At 38.6% G+C, this 21,873-nt stretch overlaps 1 protein-coding gene across 3 annotated transcripts in view; it reads right to left on the bottom strand.

The window, feature by feature from the left end:
• The window catches only part of CCDC50 (coiled-coil domain containing 50), a 73,129-nt gene that overhangs the window by 39,614 nt on the left and 11,642 nt on the right, over positions 1-21,873 (bottom strand). For all 3 annotated transcript variants that reach the window (XM_073895588.1, XM_025876683.2, XM_073895585.1), the window contains 2 exons: positions 3,622-3,684; positions 2,689-2,815 (listed from right to left, as the gene is read on the bottom strand). In XM_073895588.1, the coding sequence (XP_073751689.1) occupies positions 2,689-2,815; positions 3,622-3,684 (190 nt within the window). The remainder of the gene's footprint in view (positions 1-2,688; positions 2,816-3,621; positions 3,685-21,873) is intronic.

Consider the following 21,873-nt stretch of genomic DNA (forward strand, 5'->3'; position numbering starts at 1 on the left):
AAGGAAGAAAGAAAGAAAGAAAGAAAAAGAAAGAAAGAAAGAAAGAAAGAAAGAAAGAAAGAAAGAAAGAAAGAAAGAAAGAAAGAAAGAAAGAAAAGAAAGAAAGAAAGAAAGAAAAGAAAAGAAAAGAAAACAGAAAGGGAGGCAAACCACAGGGGACTCTTAACTCTAGGAAACAAACTGAGGGTTGCTGGAGGGGAGGTGGGTGGGGGATGGACATTAAGGAGGGCACTTGATGTGATGAGCCCTGGGTGTCATATGCAATTGATGAGTCACTAAATTCTACCCCTGAAACTAATAATACACTATATGTTAAATAAATTGAATTTAAATAATTTTTTAAAAATAATAAAAAAAATTTAAAGAAGTGAGTTTTAAGCTGAGCTTAATAACTTCAAATCATACTTCCATGAAGGACCAGGCCCAGAATTATACAGAATTCTGAGGAAGAAAAATCAAGGGAGAAAGGAGTAGTCAACAACTGGTAAACCTGACATTGGACAGGGACCCCAGGATGCAGACGGAGTGAGACATTCCAGTTCATTAGTATTTACAGCATTTCATCCATCCACTGATGTGCAAATGTCAAAATTACCGGGGTGTGAAAATCAGAAAAACTTCCTTTCTAACTTACTTATTTCAGCTATGAATACCTCTAAAACCCTGAAGTCCCAGGCAGAAATATAATACCTGGCTCTCCTCTAATTTAAGACCTATAAGCCATCACTGTCGGAATCCTCATTTATATTTAGTGTTTTATCTCGATAATCTCTGAATAATCTCTTTATACTCACTATCATTACCCTAATTTTGGATCTTAAACCTCTGCACCGGCCTCAGAACTGCCCTTCAGAGTAAAGCACTGTGAATCCTGTAAAGGGACAATAACTGAGAACTCTAGAATGTTATTCTAGCTCTGGCTCTGACTTTCCCTCTGGTTATGACCCTGAAGCTCCACACATCTCGAGTCTCTTCTTTTTCTTTTTTTTTTTTTTTAAAGATTTATTTATTTATTTTAGAGAGAGAGCGAGAGAGCAGGGGTAAAGGCAGAGGGAGAGAGAGTCCCAAACAGACTCTGCCCTAAGATGGAACCCAACATGGGGCTTGATCTCATGACCCTGGGATCAGGGCCTGAGCTGAAATCGAGTCAGTCGCTTAACCGACTGGGCCACCCAGAGGCACGTCAAATCTCTCCTAATTCTATTGCCATTACCCTCAAATCAAGCCTTGTCATTTCTTCATCTGACCACTGCTTAACAGCTGCCCCCACAATCCTTCAACGATCCAGCCCCCAGAGAAGGCCCCAAAATGAAAACCCCAACAGGTTCTCTGCTGTTTATAATATAAAATCTACAAAATCTACATTCCTAAAAATATAACTTATGTAACCTTTTGGTCCAGCTTTTGTCTACTTTTCTGGCCTCATCCCCTACCCATGCCCTTATTCGCACCCTGCAGTCCAGCAATACAAAACTTCATGTAGCTACCATGAGATTCCAGGTTCTTTTACCTCCTATCTTCCCTTTTACTTCCTCCGGCTAGAATCCTTTGCCTCAGCTATGACTATACACTTCTAATTAACCATCAAGGTTCAGATTAACTGTACTGTCTGCATTGGGATGGGTTTCCCAGTCTCTCCCCTCTTCATAGGCATGAAACATGTTCTCCAATTCCCTGTGGCTTGTGCAGGTATCTGTAGATTTACAATGCTCAGAGTTTTATTTTGAGGCCCTTAAAGGCAGTGGCTACATTTTATTCCTATCTGTGGTCTCTTTGTATAGCAAGAGTCAGTAAGAATGTTTATTTCCAAAATAAGGAAGCTGAACAAAATGATGACTAAAATTCTCTCTACGAATAATAAAACAGAAAAACCGTTCCTCAAAACAGCAAAAATGATAGGTTTTCCTGTTTCTTTGAACATGAACTATAGTAAATTAAGGGTCCCTTCACTTCTTCCTTTACCCTTTCCTCCTCAAAACAATACCTTGTGATAAAATCCACCATCTGAGATTTAGGGTTAGGGGCCACTCTCAAGTTAAGAAATGCAATTTGTGAGCTTTTTCAAAGCACATTAAAAAAAATAATAAGTCATCGTGCTGGAAGAGACTTTAGATGCGATCTTTCCATTTTTCTAACTATTAAGAGAAGACTGGGAAAGAACTTTTGTTAGATGCAGAAGTTATAAAAAGAACTGAGGGTGTAATTCAGAGCTTTCCAGAAGATTCTGCATCTCCCTGAAAAGCAAGAGGTTCAAGGAAAATAAGAGCAGCAAACACCACCAGGAAAGAGGAAAGGAATCAAATATAACTCATAACGTTCTTTGATAGCCAGTATTTCACTGGACTCCCCCAAACAACCTATAGGCAAAAGGGACAGAGATTATTTTCCACATGCTACAGGGAAGGAATATAGACTCAGAGAGGTGGACCAAATGTCTCAAAGTCATACAGTTAAAAGTGTTAAGAATTCATACCAGAATCCACATGTCCCAAAACTCAGAAAGTGTTCCATCAATGAACAAAAATTTTCAAGTCAAAGAAAACTATGGGATAGCCACTACAGGATTTATAATCTAATAGTGAAAGGCATGAGAGGGACAGACACAGAGTCTTCTTCCCTGCCCTGGTTGCTGACTCCACAGAGAAAACCAGTCCCAGCATGACTCCCTCCCACACCCCAAATCCTCACAGGTCTTTGTAGCGCTTCTGGAGCTGAGCCTGAGCTTTCAGATCTTCCTCCTGAAGCTGCTTAGCCACCTGGAGATCATGTTGGACCAAACGGTTCCGCTGAATGTTCGATGCCAAATGATGCTCAACTGGACAGAAAGATTGAAGAAAGGAATGACAATGTTGTGTTTTTTGGGTTTATGCCTCACAATAACTGAAGAAGAGCTTTTCCATTAAAAAGAGCTTCACATCCACTTCACTGTATGCTCTCAATAATGCTATATAACAGGCAGCAGAGGAATTACTCTTATCTTTCCATTAATAAAAGTGAGGATCAGAAAGGTTAAGTAATTTGCCCTTGGTCACATGGCAAACAGTGGTAGTACCAGGTCTTCCACACATATACTCTAAGGCTAAGGCCAAGGCTCCTTCTGCTCCACCAGTTGACACTCTCTTTAGAAACTACATTTTTCAAGACTTAATTTTTATATTGACACATGAATGATTCTCAAATTACACATTCACAAATATGTACTTTTATATAACATGTATAGCTTAGATTTAGCTTCCATAATTACATACATAAATATTAAGAAAAATCCACAATCTAGATACTGCCAATGCCTGGAAAGATCTGGTTCAGGCCCCTCTTCTAGGGGAAGGAACAGATGCCAGATAGTGTCTCCCTCCTCTAACACTAGGGCAAGAGAAAAGGTTCAAGTCCCTCTTTTCCTCCCACCTACCCAACAGTCTCCTTCTCCCTGGCAGCTGCCATACTTCAAAATACCCAGAACTTCATTCTCCACGCAGGTGACATTTGCCTAGATAAATCCCTCAGGATAGAAGGACAGTGTGGCCTGGTGAATCTGTTCTCTCCTGCCTCACCCTAAGAAACCTGCCTCAAGCTACCACTAAAAAAGAAAACAGGAAGAACATAATGAGGGCCATTACTCACTCTCTTGTTCCTGCAGGCTGTGGGCCAGGGTGTGGTCCTCTAAGACAGCAAAATCTCGGCACACTGCAGCGGATGAAGGAAGAAAAGCAAAGAAGACTCATCGGTGATATTTTAATATGTTAAAAAAAGAATTGTGTTTACTTCAAAAATAAATTCAAATATTTTAGGATGATCAACTTTATAACATGCAATGCAAAACAGTGACTAGTTAGTATTAAGTCTTCATTCACAAAAATCCACATAGTACCTGCTCAGTGCCAAGCACAGGGTGTCATAAAATAACGGTTAGCTCTGGTCCCTGGCCTAACTATATTAACCACAGAATCAGAACCCAGAGGTCCAGAAATTCTAATCCACACCTATTAAGAGAGGGCAAGAACTGCTGCCATAATACAAGAGACAAGAACGTTCTGCATACTGCAGCTGAGAGAAAACTGAGTTCTCGCATGGTCAGAGGAGTTAAGAGAAATCTAGCCCTTGCCTCAGTCATCTGGGGTTGAGGGGATCCTCTCCCAGAGACTGACATCTAGCCTGGTGTCCCTAAGGAAAAACACACCTTTATTAGTCCCTCGGGACTAGGAACAGATCTCTACCTCAAGGATAATCACATTCTTTAATGCATCCACACCCTCAGACATGAGTTAGAACTGGCTCCCCAGGTCTCTCTAAATGTAGAGCTCCCTAAAATGAATCTGTATACCAAAAGAAAATAGGAACCTTAGGGGATACAGAAACCTGCCCCTAATGTTGCCTCGATTTGGAGATCCAGGCAGGAGCACTCATTGGCCTATCTTTTTAGAAGCAAATGAGAAGAGATGGTCTCCAAGGTCCACTCTACACCAAAACCCCTGTTTCTTAACACAAGCACATACATAAAACAATACTTACGAAGGACTCGTATCATGAAATGTGCTTTTTATTTGTTTGGCTGAAGGACATGTAGTTTAGGTGATACCTTCTTACTCTATTCCAAACATGTAACTCACATTAAAAAAGGAAAATTCCTCAAAGCCATAAACTACTAAATAGGTAGGACTCAGAAAACTGTACCATAGGAATACCAGAGGTTATAGATTTCTTTCTGCGGCTCTGGATTTGCCTATGAGGACATTTAACTAAAATGGAATAAAGAAACACATCTTTGCCATTCTTAGCACTTACATATGCTGACATATACATTCACGTAGCCCTGTACCGGAGAAATAATGCAGTAAAAAAGTAGGTAGATCTTGGGACATTAAGGTTACTCCAAAATGGTTTTACGAATCATTTCTGCCCAAGAACTATTTAAACTATATATGACCTGTTTACTCCTTGTTCAAATGCAACTGTGAAACTAGTAATTCCAGTAGAAAGTCCTATTCTTTAACATCAGATATATTCTCAGCAAATTCTAACAACTGTGTCCCAGATCCTAGTCTGTTTTTCAGAGAATGAAAGTGCTTTCAAAATGAGCTAGTTAACCCTTTCAATTACTAGGTGAGGAAAATGAGGGCCCGAAGGAACCAAGGACTTACAAAGTTGTATGCAGTTTGTTCGTGACGAGGTGAGAAGCCAGTGCCTGAGCCCGAAAGAGCTCTTTCCCTTTCCTGACACCATGAAAGCTCTCCTGGACTTGAGGCAGACCAGGAGGCTGGGACAGGCCAGAGGAGACATCCGATACTGACCAAATGCTTAGCTAATTAATAGTAATTGATTAAATGGCTAAGACATGTAGGATTTAGTTCCCAGAAAACAAATATTCAGAATCAATTAACGAAAATGGATGTAATCAAATCTTGTGCAAAAGAATGCTATTTTAATATGCTGCCTTATTATCTGAAGTGCTTTTACTGTACTACGAAAGTTTATGTCTGTATACTAAAGTCAGTATTAATTTTAGATTAAGATTAGATTGATTGTTGAGATTAATATTTTTCAATTCATGGATGGCAACCTATTATTAGGTCATAAAATCAATTTACTAAGTCTAGAAAAAGCATTTAAAAATGAATAGGCTAGAGAACAGAGTATAACATACACAGCGGAGGCAACTATGGTATGGGGAAACTTTTTCAGTTTTACACACATATACACACATGTACACACACAGGTATATATACATGTATATGATATGTATTAGGTCACAATATAAAACATATTTCATCCTGTAGGTTACAGTAAAAAAAACTTAAAAGCCACTTCAATTTATGTTATCAGGGCAGAAAGTTTTATGTCAAACAATATATTTTATATATTTTTAATGTCATGCTGAATAAAATTAAAAAATTATAAAATTATTGCAGTTTTCCACGTGGATAACCACATGAAGAACTGCAATAATTTAACATCTTTTTCTTTTAGTCAGTGCAACATTAAAAACACAATGTTTATGGATATAAACACCTGTAATAAAAATGTTTTTAATATACAGCACTGACACAAACTGAATTTAGAATTGTGCTCACCTACAGAGAGAGACAAAGGGCAGGAGTGTCTTTGCTATATCAGATGAAGTTCTACTGCTTTACGAACAAAACAGAGAAGACTAAAGCAAATAAGGCAAATATTAACATCTATTAAATTTGACCAAGAGGTTTGTGGGTTTCTGTATTTCTTTTGCTTTTTGAAATTTTTTACATATTACATTTTAAATTCTATAATTAAATACAAACTTTTTAAAAATCTACATCTTTAATTCCATCAAGAGCATATATGGCTAAATCATAAACCTGGAGACACACTAACATAACAGGTACAAGGAGTTTATGAATTACCAGTTACCATAACAATGACTCTTCTCAATGATTTCTTAATATTTAAACAACAAGAACAAATTATATTCAATTATGGTGATTTGATCCTAAATCTTCTTAGAGCATATATGGGTTAGGGCTTGAGTTAGAAGAGAATCTAGAAGATCTTCAATGACTACAAGGAAGTGCACACACTCATACACAGAGTTGTACTGTCAATACACTGACTTAGCACTTCAGAGTTTACTAAGAACTTCCAAATATATAATCTCATTTATACCAAGTATTATGTGTTTAATCCAGTTTCTTCTGCATCCACTCGTTCCCTTCAAGATGTGCCTCTGTATTCTTCACAGCATGACTCTACTACAGGCTGGAAAATAATCACACATCCAGCCAGCTTTGTAAATCAGTAATCAGACTGGCAATTATAGAAAAATTTCATAGCCAGGCCAAGTTCAGAGCCTAGGTCTTTGCTCCTTCCCTAATCTACTTCAAAGTAAACAGTATAAACCTTACTGAGGGTAAACAGAATAAATTCACCATACCTGACCTTTCTCTGCAGGCAAATTTAAGAGGTACCCCTGGAGCGGCACCTGGGTGGCTCAGTTGGTTAAGCATCTGCCTTCGGCTCAGGTCATGGTCCCAGGGTCCTGGGATCGAGTCCCACATCGGGCTCCCTGCTCAGTGGGAAGCCTGCTTCTCCCTCTCACCCTCCCTCTGCTTGTGTTCCCTCTCTCGCTGTCTCTCTGTCAAATAAATAAATAAAATCTCTAAAAAAAAAAAAAAAAAAGATGTACCCCTGGACCCTGAACTCTTATCCTCCCACTTCTCAAACTTTCTCCCTCCTATGTTCACTTTCACTCACCCAAATTCCAGGCTGATCTTGCCATTAAGGCAACGCCATCACTCCGCTTCATTCCTATTCAGACTTCCCTCTAACCCCAAATATTTTCCCCACAATTAGGGCCTAACTCTCTTTTGAAAACTGATAACCATGCAATTCTGCCTCCTTGCTTTTGAAGAGGATCAACAGAAAGAAATATATTTATCCTTCAATTCAAATACACAGCTGCCTCCACAACCAGTTGCAAACTCTTCAGGGGAGGGACCATGTGGGACTACTCTCTGCGCCTTCCACACAATTAGCATTGGATGTAGCATGCAGTAACACTTCATGAGATATTGATAGAAAAAAAAAATGAAGAAACACTGGTCAAAAAGTTAAAAAACAGTAAAAATGCCACAGACAAAAGAAGAAAACAATTTTATGAATAGAATTAAGCTTGTTGTTATGACAGCATCACAGAGACTTGTAAAATTTTCAAATATCATTTAAATAAAAACTAGAAACCTTCCCACCCATTCCCATTAAATGAAATAGAGTTTTAGTGATTTTTTTTAAATCCAGATATATACATGTAAGTATACAATGAATTAGTTTACATTAACCCAAGCAAATCTCAGAAATAAGTGGGATTTTTATACACACACACACACACACACACACACACACTCCCCCCATCCATTTTCCTTGAAGAGATTTTCATTCATTTATGAATCTCCCTAAATAAATGACATAGCATGTATCTAGTAAACACATTCATTCGACAAACACTTGCTGAGCTCTCTTTTAGGATAAATAAATCATCTCCAAGCCATCAAGAAGGTAGAGATGACAGAAAATACATGAACATAATATAATTTAATGTTATAAACACCTACAGAATATTCTTTGAAGGCATAAATAATGGAGGAGTTATGCTTGTTATGAAATGGAGGTAAGTATAAAGAATGGGAGCGACTCAGACGGAGGTATCAAGAAACCTTAAAGTAGCTAGCATACAAAACAAATTTCAAAGGAAGGTTAAAATTCTTATAAGGGCAAAAGGGGTAGGCATTCTCAGTGGAGAGACCAATTAACTCTTCTTTTTTTTAAAGATTTTATTTATTTATTTGACAGAGAGAGACACAGAGAGAGAGGGAACACAAGCAGGGGGAGTGGGAGAGGGAGAAGCAGGCTTCCCATGGAGCAGGGAGCCCGATGCAGGGCTGGATCCCAGGACACTGGGATCATGACCTGAGCCAAAGGCAGACGCTTAACGACTGAGCCACCCAGGCGCCCAAGACCAATTAACTCTCTTACTAACCAAAAAAAACAGTGAAGAAGTCATTCCCCTTCTGTCCTTTTACCCACATCCCAAAACTTTCTGAAAATACAATTCTAACGAGTCAATCTTTACAAGCTTCCACCCACATACAAATGCCTGGATTAATACTACATTCCCTAGAAACTATTTCTTTCAATGTGGTCTGTATTGCCTTTTATGTTCTGTTAGCTTGTGAATTATTCTATTTTTGCGTAAATGCTGTTAGCAGCAGATGGAATACAGACTCATTACACTGAGAGCAGGGATGATACTTGCTTTCCTTTGTTCTGTACACATGAAAACAGCCTCTATGATTGAGGATGATATCCCAGACACACATTTTGTCTTGAAAAGTTTGGTAATGACAGGCTGCCGCAGCTGATGCTGATAGAGCACTTTGTTGATGACAATGCACTTTCATATTTATTCCTCCTAACCACCTGAAGGTAAAGGTTTTATCAATATTCTCATTTTATTTATGAGGAAACGAAGGCTCAGAGAAATAAAGTGACTTGACCAAGATAGCCCAACCCCCAAATAAACAAATGAATTGGAAACCAAACCAAGTTCTTCTGACCCCAAATATTTCTGCTCAAAGAACTCCTGGAGGAAGTAATGAGTCTATAATTCATTATGTCAGAAAAGAGTAATAGTAAATAAGACAAATCTGCATTCGGTTCTCTGAAATAGCAGATACAAAAGAATTTAGGTAAGGCTGGTACATGTGCTCAGAAGGTGGATTCTAGGTCCCCAAATAGAGCAATAAAAATGGGACCTCAGAGAGTCTCCTAAAAAAAATGGGACCTCATTTATTTTGTCTATCTCCCAAGAATAAGTCTGGAGCAATCAGTCTGTGTTCACTTCTGAAAAACAAGGGCAATAAAAAGTTCATTTGCAGTATTTCATGGGTGATCTACAAGAAAATCCCTCAGCTGTGAGTACGGTGGGAAATTCTGAGGAAAATCTCCCTTTGGGATCTAACCATCTCCCCCCACGTCCCCCACTCTCCATCCAACATCAATGAGCTTCCCTCCCTTTGCAAAAACAGTATTAATGAATTTCAGACTAATGTGTCCAAGAGATGCTGAAGACAATTTGAATGAAGAAATAACACATGTAAATCCTTATGCCTTTGTTTGTTGCCCTACAAAAGGAATGTCTCCCTAATTTATTAAAGAAGAGTCTCTTTTCTTTATTTAAAGCTCTAATAAAATTGCCTGAGTAAAAGAGAAATGGGATGCAGGAGAAATTGTAAACAGCTATCACCCTAATGACATTTTCATCCCCAACAAAGTTTACATACATAGGGACTAAGAGTATACCAATATCACCACCACTGATACCAACCCCTACCCCGAGTACCACCACCAGCCTGGGAGCTTCTTAGGGATGCCCAGCTGCAGACTGTGGACACTCTCTTAACCATCTGCCCCAATAATGAGTCCCAAAATAGCAGACATAGCTTTGAGTCACTGACCACTCTGACAACTGAACTTCCCTTTCAGGCAGAAGGTTGAAACAATAAGAATAAGATCTCAGTGATGTTTGAGCAATTAATTTACTAGCGAATAAAGGGTAACTGAAACCTTTGATCCTTCTTTTAGTGTCCTAGATGTCCATCCTGTTGAAATTAACAAAATCCAAGTACCGTATGACAGAAGGAGGAGAGTGGCACCTAATTCTGGCTGATGAAAAACTGGTAAATGACATTGTGTTCTGTCCTCATTTACTTTGTTCCTAGTCAAAGTCGCCAATGGCAGGACTACTTTTCTGATCAAGTCTCCAAATCTCCTCTTCTATCCCATATACTATGGCTATCCCCTCTGTCTGGAAGATACAGGATCCTTCTGAGAAGAGACCCATGATAGAATTAAGTCAGATCCACTTTTCTGTAATAGTTACCCTTAGTATACCTGCCCCCCTTACTAAACTGCCTGCAAAGTGCACACAGATTTCTGTAATTCCTTTATGAAAGACAGACTTTCATCCAAATTTTGTACAAATGATTGAGTCAAGTACTATTAACCAATGTTTCAACTGTTTGGGGATTTTTATGGTTATTGGTTTTGGTTTATGTTTTGGTTGGTTGGTGTGGGTGTGGAACACAGAGAACAGGAGAGTCTTGCAAGTCTGAAGGAAGCTTAGTCACCATAACACAGATTGTATGAGTGTCTGCCTGAGGCACCCCTCCACTGTCTAAAAAATTCATAATCAACTTTCAAAACCCTCATTCAAATGTCATTTCTCTATTTATTCAATTGTATAGAATAAAACCCAAACCATCACAACCGACTCTCACACACTCAGCAGATTCACCTATGCTTTTTTCCTTCCCCCTGGTGATTTCACAGCATATAGTAAATATAGTACTATAACACTAATCATATTATAATTACCTTTACCTATCTGTTTCCCCAGCATACATTCAAGATCCTGCAAGGCAGGAAAAATATTATGGGTCATTTTCTCTCTAACATTTATCACAATGCCTGAGATAATGATTTTCAAATAAATACTTGTGGAAATGAGGGCTCCTAAGAAAAAAGATGACTAATATAAATAACGTGATGTACAATTAAATATTGCATTTTTTGCAGATATGAGCCATCCTCACCTTCCAGCTCACCTGAAAAAAGGCTGAGGAGTTGCATGTCTACCTACATTACTTAAAATGACAGTAAAGGGGCGGGGGGGGGGAGCGGTGCATGGGTGGCTCAGTTAAGTGTCCGACTCTTTGATTTCGGCTCAGGTCATGATCTCAGGGGTCATGAAATCAAGCTCGTGTCAGGCTCTCCACTCAGCGGAGAGTCTGCTTCTCTCCCTCTCCCTTTGCCCTTTTTCTTGCTCGCTCTCTCTCTAAAATAAATAAATAAATCTTAAAAATAAAATAACAGTAAAGGGTTTTTGCTTCCATCACCCAAATTACAGATATATGTATTATAATGGATAGAAGCTGATAGAATCCTAGAATATCTAGAAAGGTAGTACATTCAGACAGATGGTCAATTCTTGGTCCCTTTAGACCACAATTAAATGCATAATGCAATTAATTAAGAAATGATGGCTCTGAGAGTTGGAATAACAATGCCAAGGATCACACAAGTTAAGTGTTATTTCTAAGATGAGACCCCTAGACTATGAAAAATGTGTCTACACAGGAGGATATGTGTTAAGCTAAATAACCCAAAAGGATGCATAGGATGTACATGGCATTTTGAAGCAGAGAATGCAATCTGTACTAAGGTGCTGATAGGAATTTTCAGAATCTTGGAGCTAGTGTCCTGAATCACTTGAGAAAAAGTTCCTCATGTCTTCAGAAATACTCTACAGTAGCAGGCTGCCAAACAGTCCTGAAAATTAGAAAGTGTTAGTAAATTAAGGTAAATGAAAACAGGTCAAGGTTGGAAGAAACAACAACAAAAAAGTCAGGGGATCTTTGTAACAGAAAAACATCTTCCAGGTGAACTATCCTGCCACAAACATTAAAGATAGAAAACTACCCTTTTCATAAAAAGCTCTACAAGGACCAGAATAGTGTAACTCAGGATCTCTGCAAAGTTTACCAAATACCTGGTCTGCTAAAGCCACTGCTTTAGTGAGAACACCAAACTGTCTTAGAGTATCAAGAATCTTAATCTCATGTGAATATCTCTAAGAATAATAAAGGCCCTGGATGACAGGCCAGGCTCCCTATTTTCTTCAAATATTTCTAAACTTCAAACACTGGTCATAAAAATGTGTTGATTCATCACTTTCTTAAAATTATAGAAACTGATTATCAGAAAGAGCTTTAACAGTTGTCAAGCCTACCCTTATCCTGTCCAAATAACCATCCTCTTAAATGTTTCAGCCCCAGGAAGCCCATTTCCTTTCAACACAGTCCCCCTGTAAATAACTCTAAGTAAAACGGTCTTCAGGAAGATAAAAACTGCCAATCTATAGAGATTATCCACTGATCCTATTTCCAGCCTTGGGTAGATGGGGGTGTTTTGTATAAACAATGGCACTCTGAAATCTGTTGTTTTATATACCCTATAGACAGATGACTATCCATGTGATTTATATGAACTAGGCACAAGTAAAGGTACTCTCCATTATATGGGCTGATCTTGTGAGCCTTTCTGACTATAGGTGACATTAACTGACTTTTCAACGTCATAAAATATTAGGAAGGATAAACACTAAAATCCTAACGCTGATAATGTACTATAGAATTACAATGTCACTCATTTTCCTTTTTAAGCATTTCTATATTCTCCAATTTATCTACCATGAAGGGTAGTCTTATTATTTATAATCCTTTTAATAATATTTTATAATAAAATATGTTTTTAATCTATTTTTCACATCTAAACAATGAAACAAATATTTACTAGGAAAAAATGAGTTGCACTAGCAATGTTTTCTTGATTCAGTTTAATTATACTGTTTCCTTAAGGTTACAGAATCAAAGGTTTATTTTTGTTATTGTTAAGGAAAAAAGTATGCTAGGGCGCCTGGGTGGCTCAGTTGGTTAAGCGACTGCCTTCGGCTCGGGTCATGATCCTGGAGTCCCGGGATCGAGTCCCGCATCGGGCTCCCTGCTCAGCAGGGAGTCTGCTTCTCCCTCTGACCCTCCCCCCTCTCATGCTCTCTCTCTCTCTCTCTCATTCTCTCTCTCAAATAAATAAATAAATAAAATCTTAAAAAAAAAAAAGTATGCTAGCAAATATAAAGTCTACATAAGGCCCCCAATTTGTATCTGATCTTCCTGAGAACCACAGAAAGCAGGGAAATATGAAAGTTGCTCCGTTTTCATTGTCTAAAAAAGAAAACACCAGTTATTCACTGAATATAAATGTTTTGGGATGCCTGGGTGGCTCAGTCGTTTAAGTGTCTGCCTTCAGCTCTGGTCATGATTCCCAGGGTCCCAGGATTGAGTCCCGCATCAGGCTCCCTGCTCCCCGGGGAGCCTGCTTCTTTCTCTGCCTGCCACTCTCCCTCCTTGTGCTCTCTCTCCCTCCCTGACAAATAAATAAAATCTTAAAAAAAAAATGTTTTACTAGCAGCAAACACGAAACTAAATTGTTATAATGCTAGAACTTAAATAGAAAGCACTAAATTATATAATGGACATCATCAACAGTTCAAGCATGAGTTTTAAATGTGTGCCTAGACACACACACACACCCCTTCAACAAAAGCACAAGACTAAGCACAGTAAAGAGACATTTTTAAAACGCAAAACAATTGATTTAATCCCAACATTTCCCTCTGATGCAATTTATTAAAATCAGTTCCTAAATTTTGTTTTTTTTTCTAATCCCCTAAATTCCAAGTTAAATGAAAACCCCAGTAACCCAAACCACTTGTTTGGCAAGTGGATATATTATAGTTAACCACAGACACACTAGACTGCAGGCAAGTGGGTTTTGAAAATGCTGAGATAATGTAAGTCCTCAAATCAGAAGTACTACTTTAATATCACAAACCATCTACATCATTATCAGAGACCACAGAGTAACTGGGTAACTTATTGGAAAAGTGAAAATGCCTGAGTCAGAAATTTCCATCTGACAGAGCAAAAGATTGAGGGTGAGAGGAAAAGTGAGAAAGTGGGGGGAGGGAAGGTAGCAGGGTAGAAACAGAGCAGTAGTTACCCATCCTGGTAGAACTGTCAGGTAAGACTTCCCATAAGGAAATACCTGACTCAAGTTATCATAAAGAATAAAAAATACCCACAAACACAAACAACCTCACAAGCTTCCTGTGTTTGCAGGCATCAACTTTATGGATCGGTACTCTGAAGCCAAACTTTTTTGTGTTGGCAGTAACAAAAAAAGCTACTCAAGAAAAGTTACCACTCAGACCTTGTCTATTTTTAGAAAAAGCAGATCTAGATACTAACAAAAATCACCGAAACTGAGCTTCCTTTCTTCTCAAGAAGCATCCCATCATCTCGAAAGGACCTCAACCTAGAGGTCACTTGGTCTGCCTTCCCAACAAACTGGTGCTTGGGCTCTGTCCTTGCATTCTCACCAAGTGATCATGAGTGAGCTCCCTTCAAAATCCCGTATGATGTACATCTACATCATCCAACGTCGGAACAGATGTTAGAAAAGATTTCCTTAAACTAGACCAAATCTGAATGTTCTATTGATCCATCATTATTCTATCCACTAGGGTCACAATCTTCTCCCCACACTGTATACGGTAGCCACTACTCACATGTAGCTATTTCTTCAAATTAACTAAAATTAATTTTAAAAATTCAGTTCCTCAGTCTCACTAGCCACATTTTCAGTGCTAAATAACTACGTGGGGATGATGCCTACCATTTTGGACACTGTGGAATACAGAACATTTCCACCATCACAGAAGCTCTATTGGACAGCACTGCTCTAAAAAATAATCACAGCGTGGGGGCGCCTGGGTGGCTCAGTCGTTAAGCATCTGCCTTTGGCTCAGGTCATGACCCCGGGGTCCTGGGATCCAGCCCCACATCGGGCTCCCTGCTCCGCGGGAAGCCTGCTTCTCCCTCTCCCACTCCCCCTGCTTGTGTTCTCTCTCTCGCTGTGTCTCTCTCTGTCAAAAAATAAATAAAATCTTTAAAAAAAATAAAAAATAATCACAGTGTGATAGATCGGTTATTGCCAACTTAAACAACTGAACCACTCAGTAGCATTCAAAGCCATTTTAATCATTCATGGTATGTGTTCAACACATGTGCATAGGCACTTATATTTTAACCAACATATGTAACTCACTTTACAGTATGGGCAACCAAGGGTTTTGAATATATTATTGGTTTTGTGTTAGCCACTGATTTATCTTCAAAATTCTTGTAAGGTATTTCTCCTATTCCTTTTTCTTCAACTATAAAGTGATGGTAACTTTGCTAACTTCAGCAGAGTGAAAAAAATCAAAAGTTGTTCTACATTTATCAAACAACTACTCTGCAGATTTATATCACAGGAACAAAGTGAGCAAATCTCCACTTAGGAAAGTGAACAGATTTTTAATACAGTTAAAGGAGTTCAATTCTGGGAAATACACCTAACTGGTGGGCTACTGAATAAACCCACTGGAACACTAATACTTACTTAACCACTTACTGGAGAACTCTGCATTCTAATTAGCAAATGTACATTTGTGAACCTCAAATGACCTTGAAAATTAAACTGATAAAAGGTGGAGAAGATTCTCCTAAGTTTACAGTCTTTGGTGCACTCCTTAAAGAACAATTACTTTTCAGTGGATGCTCCACTTCAGAACAATTCAGAAATATATGAATTTACACAGCAGCTAAATAAGTTAATTACTTTTAATATCACAAAAATGATTTAAAAGAAATCACTCCTGCTTTAAAATGATTTGTTTATTTTTAAATGGATTTAAAATTTCCTAATTGAACATAAGAAGATGACTATCAAAATTACACTTAGAGGGGCACCTGGGTGCCTCAGTCCATTAAGCTTCAGACTGTTGGTTTTGGCTCAGGTCATGGTATCAGTGTCCTGGGATCCAGCAGCGAACTGGGCTCTGTGTTCAGCGTGGAGTCGGCTTGCCCTTTCCCTCCCCCTCTGTTCCTCCCCCCACCCCCCACCTCAAATAAATAAAATCTTTTAAAAAAATTATATTTAGAAAATGATGGGGTGCCTGGGTGGCTTAGTTGTTAAGCGGCTGCCTTCGGCTTGGGTCATGATCCCGGGGTCCTGGGATTGAGCCCCGCATCAGGCTCCCTGCTCAGCGGGAAGCCTGCTTCTCCCTCTCCCACTCCCCCTGCTTGTGTTCCCTCTCTCACTGTCTTTCTCTCTGTCAAATAAATAAATAAAATCTTAAAAAAAAAAAAAAGAAAATGATGAAACTCTTTACACAGTGTTTTCTGCAATACACTACACAGAACACTTGTATTCAGTGAATACTCACTGCATAAGGATGCAGTACAGTGTAACTAAGTACTCTTACTCTGATTGCAGTCCTGGCCCTAACACTCAGTAGATGAATAATCTTGAACAAATTAATATAACTTACATTTGCTCACCTGAAATACGGGAGTGATAGCAACCACTATAAGTACTTGAGCACTGCAGGAAATTTGTACATTTAAAAAAAAAAAGTATTGGGGAGCCTGAGTGGCTCAGTTGCTTAAGCGTCTGCCTTCAGCTCAGGTCGTGACCCCAGGGTCCTGGGATCGAGCCCCACATCGGGCTCCCTGCTCGGCGGGAAGCCTGCTTCTCCCTCTCCCACTCCCCCTGCTTGTGTTCCCTCTCTCACTGTGTCTCTCTCTGTCAAATAAATAAATAAATCTTCAAAAAAAAAGTATTCACAAATTATTCTGATGGAGATAGTCAGACTTTCTATGTAGAAAACAATAGACCCTTGATAACCACAAGCAGTCCTCAAAATACCCAAAATACTTAAATACCTTAAATAAGCAGATTTTTTTTTCAAAGCAGTTTTCCACTAAGAATATCCAGATTGTAAGAATTTATTGCTTTTATTTTTATTCCATGTATCCCTAAAGAAACTCCAACCTTCTGTTGTTCCACTATTTGAATGGCACTTTTCCTGGCATTTAAACAAGCCCTCAAATGGTTTGGCAGCCCTCAAATGGTTTTGGTTTCTGTTTGCCTTAGCCTAGAAAGAAAAGCCACCCATCTCCTTAAACCCCTGTAGGATAAACCCAGTCATGCCCATTAAAACCCAAAAGATCACATCCAACCCAACTTAAGTACAAGTTTACACCAAGAAAAGAAAACCATTTTGGCTTATTGGCTTCATATGACAAGAGAGTTTCCTTAAGTACTAGCTACTGCAAATTCTATTTACCCTGAGTCAGATATTTCCACTTTGAACTTCTCTTCTGCAAGGAGATACTTTAGCTAGCACTTTCTTTCCTATTAGGATTAGTAAACACATTTCAATTTCAAAAAATCAAGAGTAAGGGGCGCCTGGGTAGCTCAGTTGGTTAACCATCTGACTCTTGATTTCGGCTCAGGTCAGGATCTCAGATCATGAGATCAAGCCCCGAGTGGGGCTCTGCTCAGCATGGAGTCAGCTTCAAATTCTCTCCGTCTCCCACTGCCCCTCTCCCCTCTCACACTCTCTCTCTCTAAAAAAAAATAAATTTTTTTAAAAAATCAAGAGTAATACTCAAAATCCCCCCACCTGTCCCAAAATTCTGTTTCAAATATCAGTCATGGGTAAGTAGGCATGGTAAAAAGATCCTCTTAGAATCTTGCTCCCATAAAGCAAACTGTACTACTCACAGTTCCACTCTGGTAACCATTTGTCAGAACTCTACACACAATTCTAGTAATCTTAGATCATATAAATCTAAAAGTATGAACAAAAAACAAATGGGTAAATCTTGAGATTTTTGGAATTTTACTCTGACATGCTGCCATATGCTCAATAATTGGTCATGTTTACTGACCAGAAATGTGTTTTTCTACAAGATATCTTGAGATCACGGGTACATTCTTAGAATTTAGGGAAATGCCTCCCCAGAAGATCAAGAGATTTATCTTCCTAATTATAGTACAAGTAGGCTTACATTTAAGTCAGATTTCCTAGAAATTCCATCTAAACAGAAGGAAGCAACCCAACAGTAAACTGAAAGAAGTTGGCCTGTATTTCAAAGCACACCTAGAAAATCCCTACCCTGATAACAGGGAGTTGTGCCAAGAGTTTAAAAAGTGATTCTGTCGGGGTGCCTGGGTGGCTTAGTCAGTTAAGCACCTGCCTTCGACTCAGGTCATGATCCCGGGGTCCTGGAATCGAGCCCCGCGTCGCGCTCCCTGATCAGCAGGGAGCCTGCTTCTCCCTCTGCCTGCTGCTCCCCCTGCTTGTGTGCTCTCTCTGTCAAATAAATAAATAAAATCCTAAAAAAAAAAAAAAAAAGTGATTCTGTCAACCACTTTGGCTCTCTGTGTAGTTCATCAGAGGGGATATTTTATTTTATTTTGTAAAGATTTACTTATTTATTTTAGAGAGAACATGTGCACATAAGCGGGAGTGGGAGAGGGAGAAAGAATCTCAAGCAGATTCCACACTGAGCACAGAGCCTGATGCAGGGCTTGATGTCAAGACCCTGAGATCACAACTTGCGCCAAAATCAAGAGTCTGACACTTAACCAACTACGCCACCTAGGAGGCCCTATTATTATTATTATTATTATTATTATTATTTTATTGAGAAAAATTTGTATTCACTTTAGTGGTACTTAAAAGTTAGATGTGCACTTTTAATGGTTCCCTATTCCTAAAGAAATCTGGAAACACAGCTACTTCTATGGGAAGAAAGAAGCAAAACCTGAAGCATAGAGGTAAATTCCAATAAGAAAACTGAGATTTCTTCAATAATACAAAAATAAAGAGTATATAAGGTGGCAACATTATTCTGTTTTGGATTTTTCCTACTGTTGAAGAGTATTTCAGAGGAAAACAAAACAAAACAAACTTTGGAGTTGTACAGATCAGGATTAAAATATTGCTTACCTAATGGCTGTAAGACCCTTGGCAAGTTATTTAATCTCTTTGAGCCTCAGGTTCCTCCTTTGTAAAATGAGAATAAATGTCTTGAGAACTAAATTAGGTAAGTGAGGGGCCAAGGAATACATCTGTCACTCAATAAAAGGAAACTCAATAAATGGAATCTATTATTATTGGCAGCATCAGAATTAAGGAATTCTTAGGTCCCATAGTTATGTCCCATTAAGTATTTCTTCCAGTCAGGTCCCTTAACTAAGTCACTGATTAACACAGATCTAGTCACTTGTCTAGCATAGAATCTATAATAGAATATGCAATCATTGCTTTGTCTTACGATGTGTAGAAATGTTTTCTGGCAAAGAATTAAACTGTAATCAACAGCTTACTACATTTCTATAGCTCTTTCTAACCTATGTCCAACTGAAGGAGAATGTTTCCTACACATATTGTGGGCCTGAGTCAAAGGAAAATCAGTATGTATAAAATGTTTAATAAGCTCCATCACTTCAAACTTCTTTTTTCAATTGAATATCGAGTTAGAAAGCAAAGTAGAATTATATACAAAAGTCATGTAATTAATAGTTTAATCAACATCAGGAATGACAGGAGGGTATGAGTAGAGGTATAACTGGTCAAAATATAAACACACTAACATGTAAATTAAAAACAGTGCATGCCTAAAACTAGATGGATTTTCCTAATTTCTGTTCTTTGAGTTGCTCTAGTGAAGGCTTTCTGCCAAATCCACATGACATCTTGGTATCTTTACTATAAGAAATATAGATATTTCTTGCCCAATGTATAGAAACATGGCTTTACTACAGCATATAAGGAACACACAAGTACAAAGGAGCCTTGTTCTTAGTTCCAGACACCTGACAGAATTTTAGTTCTGCTTCTGTCGGCAGCTCACCAAGTGACCTCTGACAAGTCACTTTCCAAATCAGAACCTCAATGTCCTGAGCTGTAAGGAAATAGTCCAAATTAAGAATTCATCCAACTTTGGGGCACCTGCGTGGCTCAGTCCATTAAGCATCTGCCTTCAGCTCAGGTCATGATCCTAGGGTCCTGGGATCAAGCCCCAGGACGGGCTCCCTGCTCGGCAGGGAACCTGCTTCTCCCTCTGCCCTTTCCCCTACCAACTCGTCCTCTCTCTCTCTCTCTCTCATGCTTGCTCTCTCTCAAATAAAATCTTAAAAAAAAAAAAAGTCATCCAACTTAGACACAGGGTTGCATGAAATGTACTTGATTCAGAGTAAGTGATACACACTTGTCTCTTGGACACAAGCATATCATCAAAAATGTGATCATCACAGCCTATATAAAAGACTACCCTATAGAATAACTGTTGTGCTTTCTCCTGCACCAAATACTGCTTTCTTCGTAAAAGGAGACCATGTTATCAGTCATTTAGTGTTCAATGAATATAAATATGAACTGTGTCATTAACTAAAAGGCTTATGTGGGGCCAGATGATCAGAGTACAGCCTGGGAAAGTGCGCACCCTCCATATTCAGAATGCTTCTCAGAGATCACCAAATGTTTTAAGTTCAAGTGGAATGTGTTAAAATGCCTTGGATTTCTCTCTGCAATGCTACTGAAACTGGCTTCAGTACATTCTACGGTATACTTGGTTATCACGTAATTCCCCTGTAGAGGAAGTGAAAGAAACTCAGGGGCAGCTGCATCTGTGAACAGGAAGACAAGTTGTCCAAATCCTTTCTGTTCTACAGGATTTACTTGCTTACTGTTTTTTAAAGGAGTCAAAATTATTTTGGTCGTTTTTTTTAAAAATTAAAATAATAGCTGCCTACAAATATAAATTTATTTTTTACAGCACTGCCTGTTTTGAAAGCAGTGTTAACTCCTAATATATCATACGAAGCTGAAAGAGACTAAACAGTGTGCCCTAAGTTAGAAAACCATTCCAAATTAAGTACAATTGGACATATTCATGCTCAAAGCAAAAACTCTTGAGCTCTTGCTCATGCCTTCCCACCTTTTGATCATAAATCACTCAAAGTTTGCAATATGTACATCCATCTCTTTAGTCTCCAATCCAAAACTTTCAGATTCTTCACAATTATCCCCCCTTATAATCAAGAACTTTAAAAATACATGTTATGCTTGATCTGTTTAGTTAAGCTTTATAAGAACGTTGCTCCCTTTATGTCAAAATAAACCTGAGAGAAAATAGTAAACATAAAAATTCTGAATGGAACCCAACACCATCTAAGAAACTTAACTGGGTTCTCTAGTAACAGTGACAAAATGATACCATATAACATTCCTGGAAAATATGCACACATTAGCATTGTTTTACATAACTAAAGTCAATCCATAAACAAGTAAGCTCACTGTCTGCAAAGGAAATTACTGTGTGTTTTCAGGCCTTGATTTAACCTCAGTACCAATCAACATCTTACAGAAATTTGAGAAATGGAAAAAAAATACAACAAAAAGTAAAAGCGACTTGTTCCTAGTCTTCTATTCCTACTCCTGTGAATTCATGCAAATGATCATAGCTCTTAATCCAGTGTCATCAGTTCAGTTAGCTCAGGTCAGTCTGCCCACCGAGCACAAGCTGTCAGGTAGTCTGACAAGTTTTCTGGAGTAGCTCCTATATGTAAGGATCCCAAAAAAATACTGAAATCAGTCAGCTGCCAGTCTCATGTTGAGAGAGAAAGAGTAAATTAATACAGAGAATGATCATATTGCTTTAGGAAATAAGTAGTTCAAAGTGGGTTGAAGAAGTCACAGAAAAGAAGAAACAGGGCAGGGCAGACTTTGAAAATGAGCACCTGAGCGAGACCTGGTGGGGGTGGGAGGGTGTACAAACAGGCCGAATTTGGATAGTGGAATGGGAAACTCCAGGTAGAGCAACAGGGCTC

The sequence above is a fragment of the Callorhinus ursinus genome, unplaced genomic scaffold (assembly GCF_003265705.2).
Source record: "Callorhinus ursinus isolate GAN/ISIS: 27379988/994484 unplaced genomic scaffold, GSC_fseal_2.0 scaffold1, whole genome shotgun sequence".
In the NCBI taxonomy this organism is placed as follows: Eukaryota; Metazoa; Chordata; class Mammalia; order Carnivora; family Otariidae; genus Callorhinus; species Callorhinus ursinus.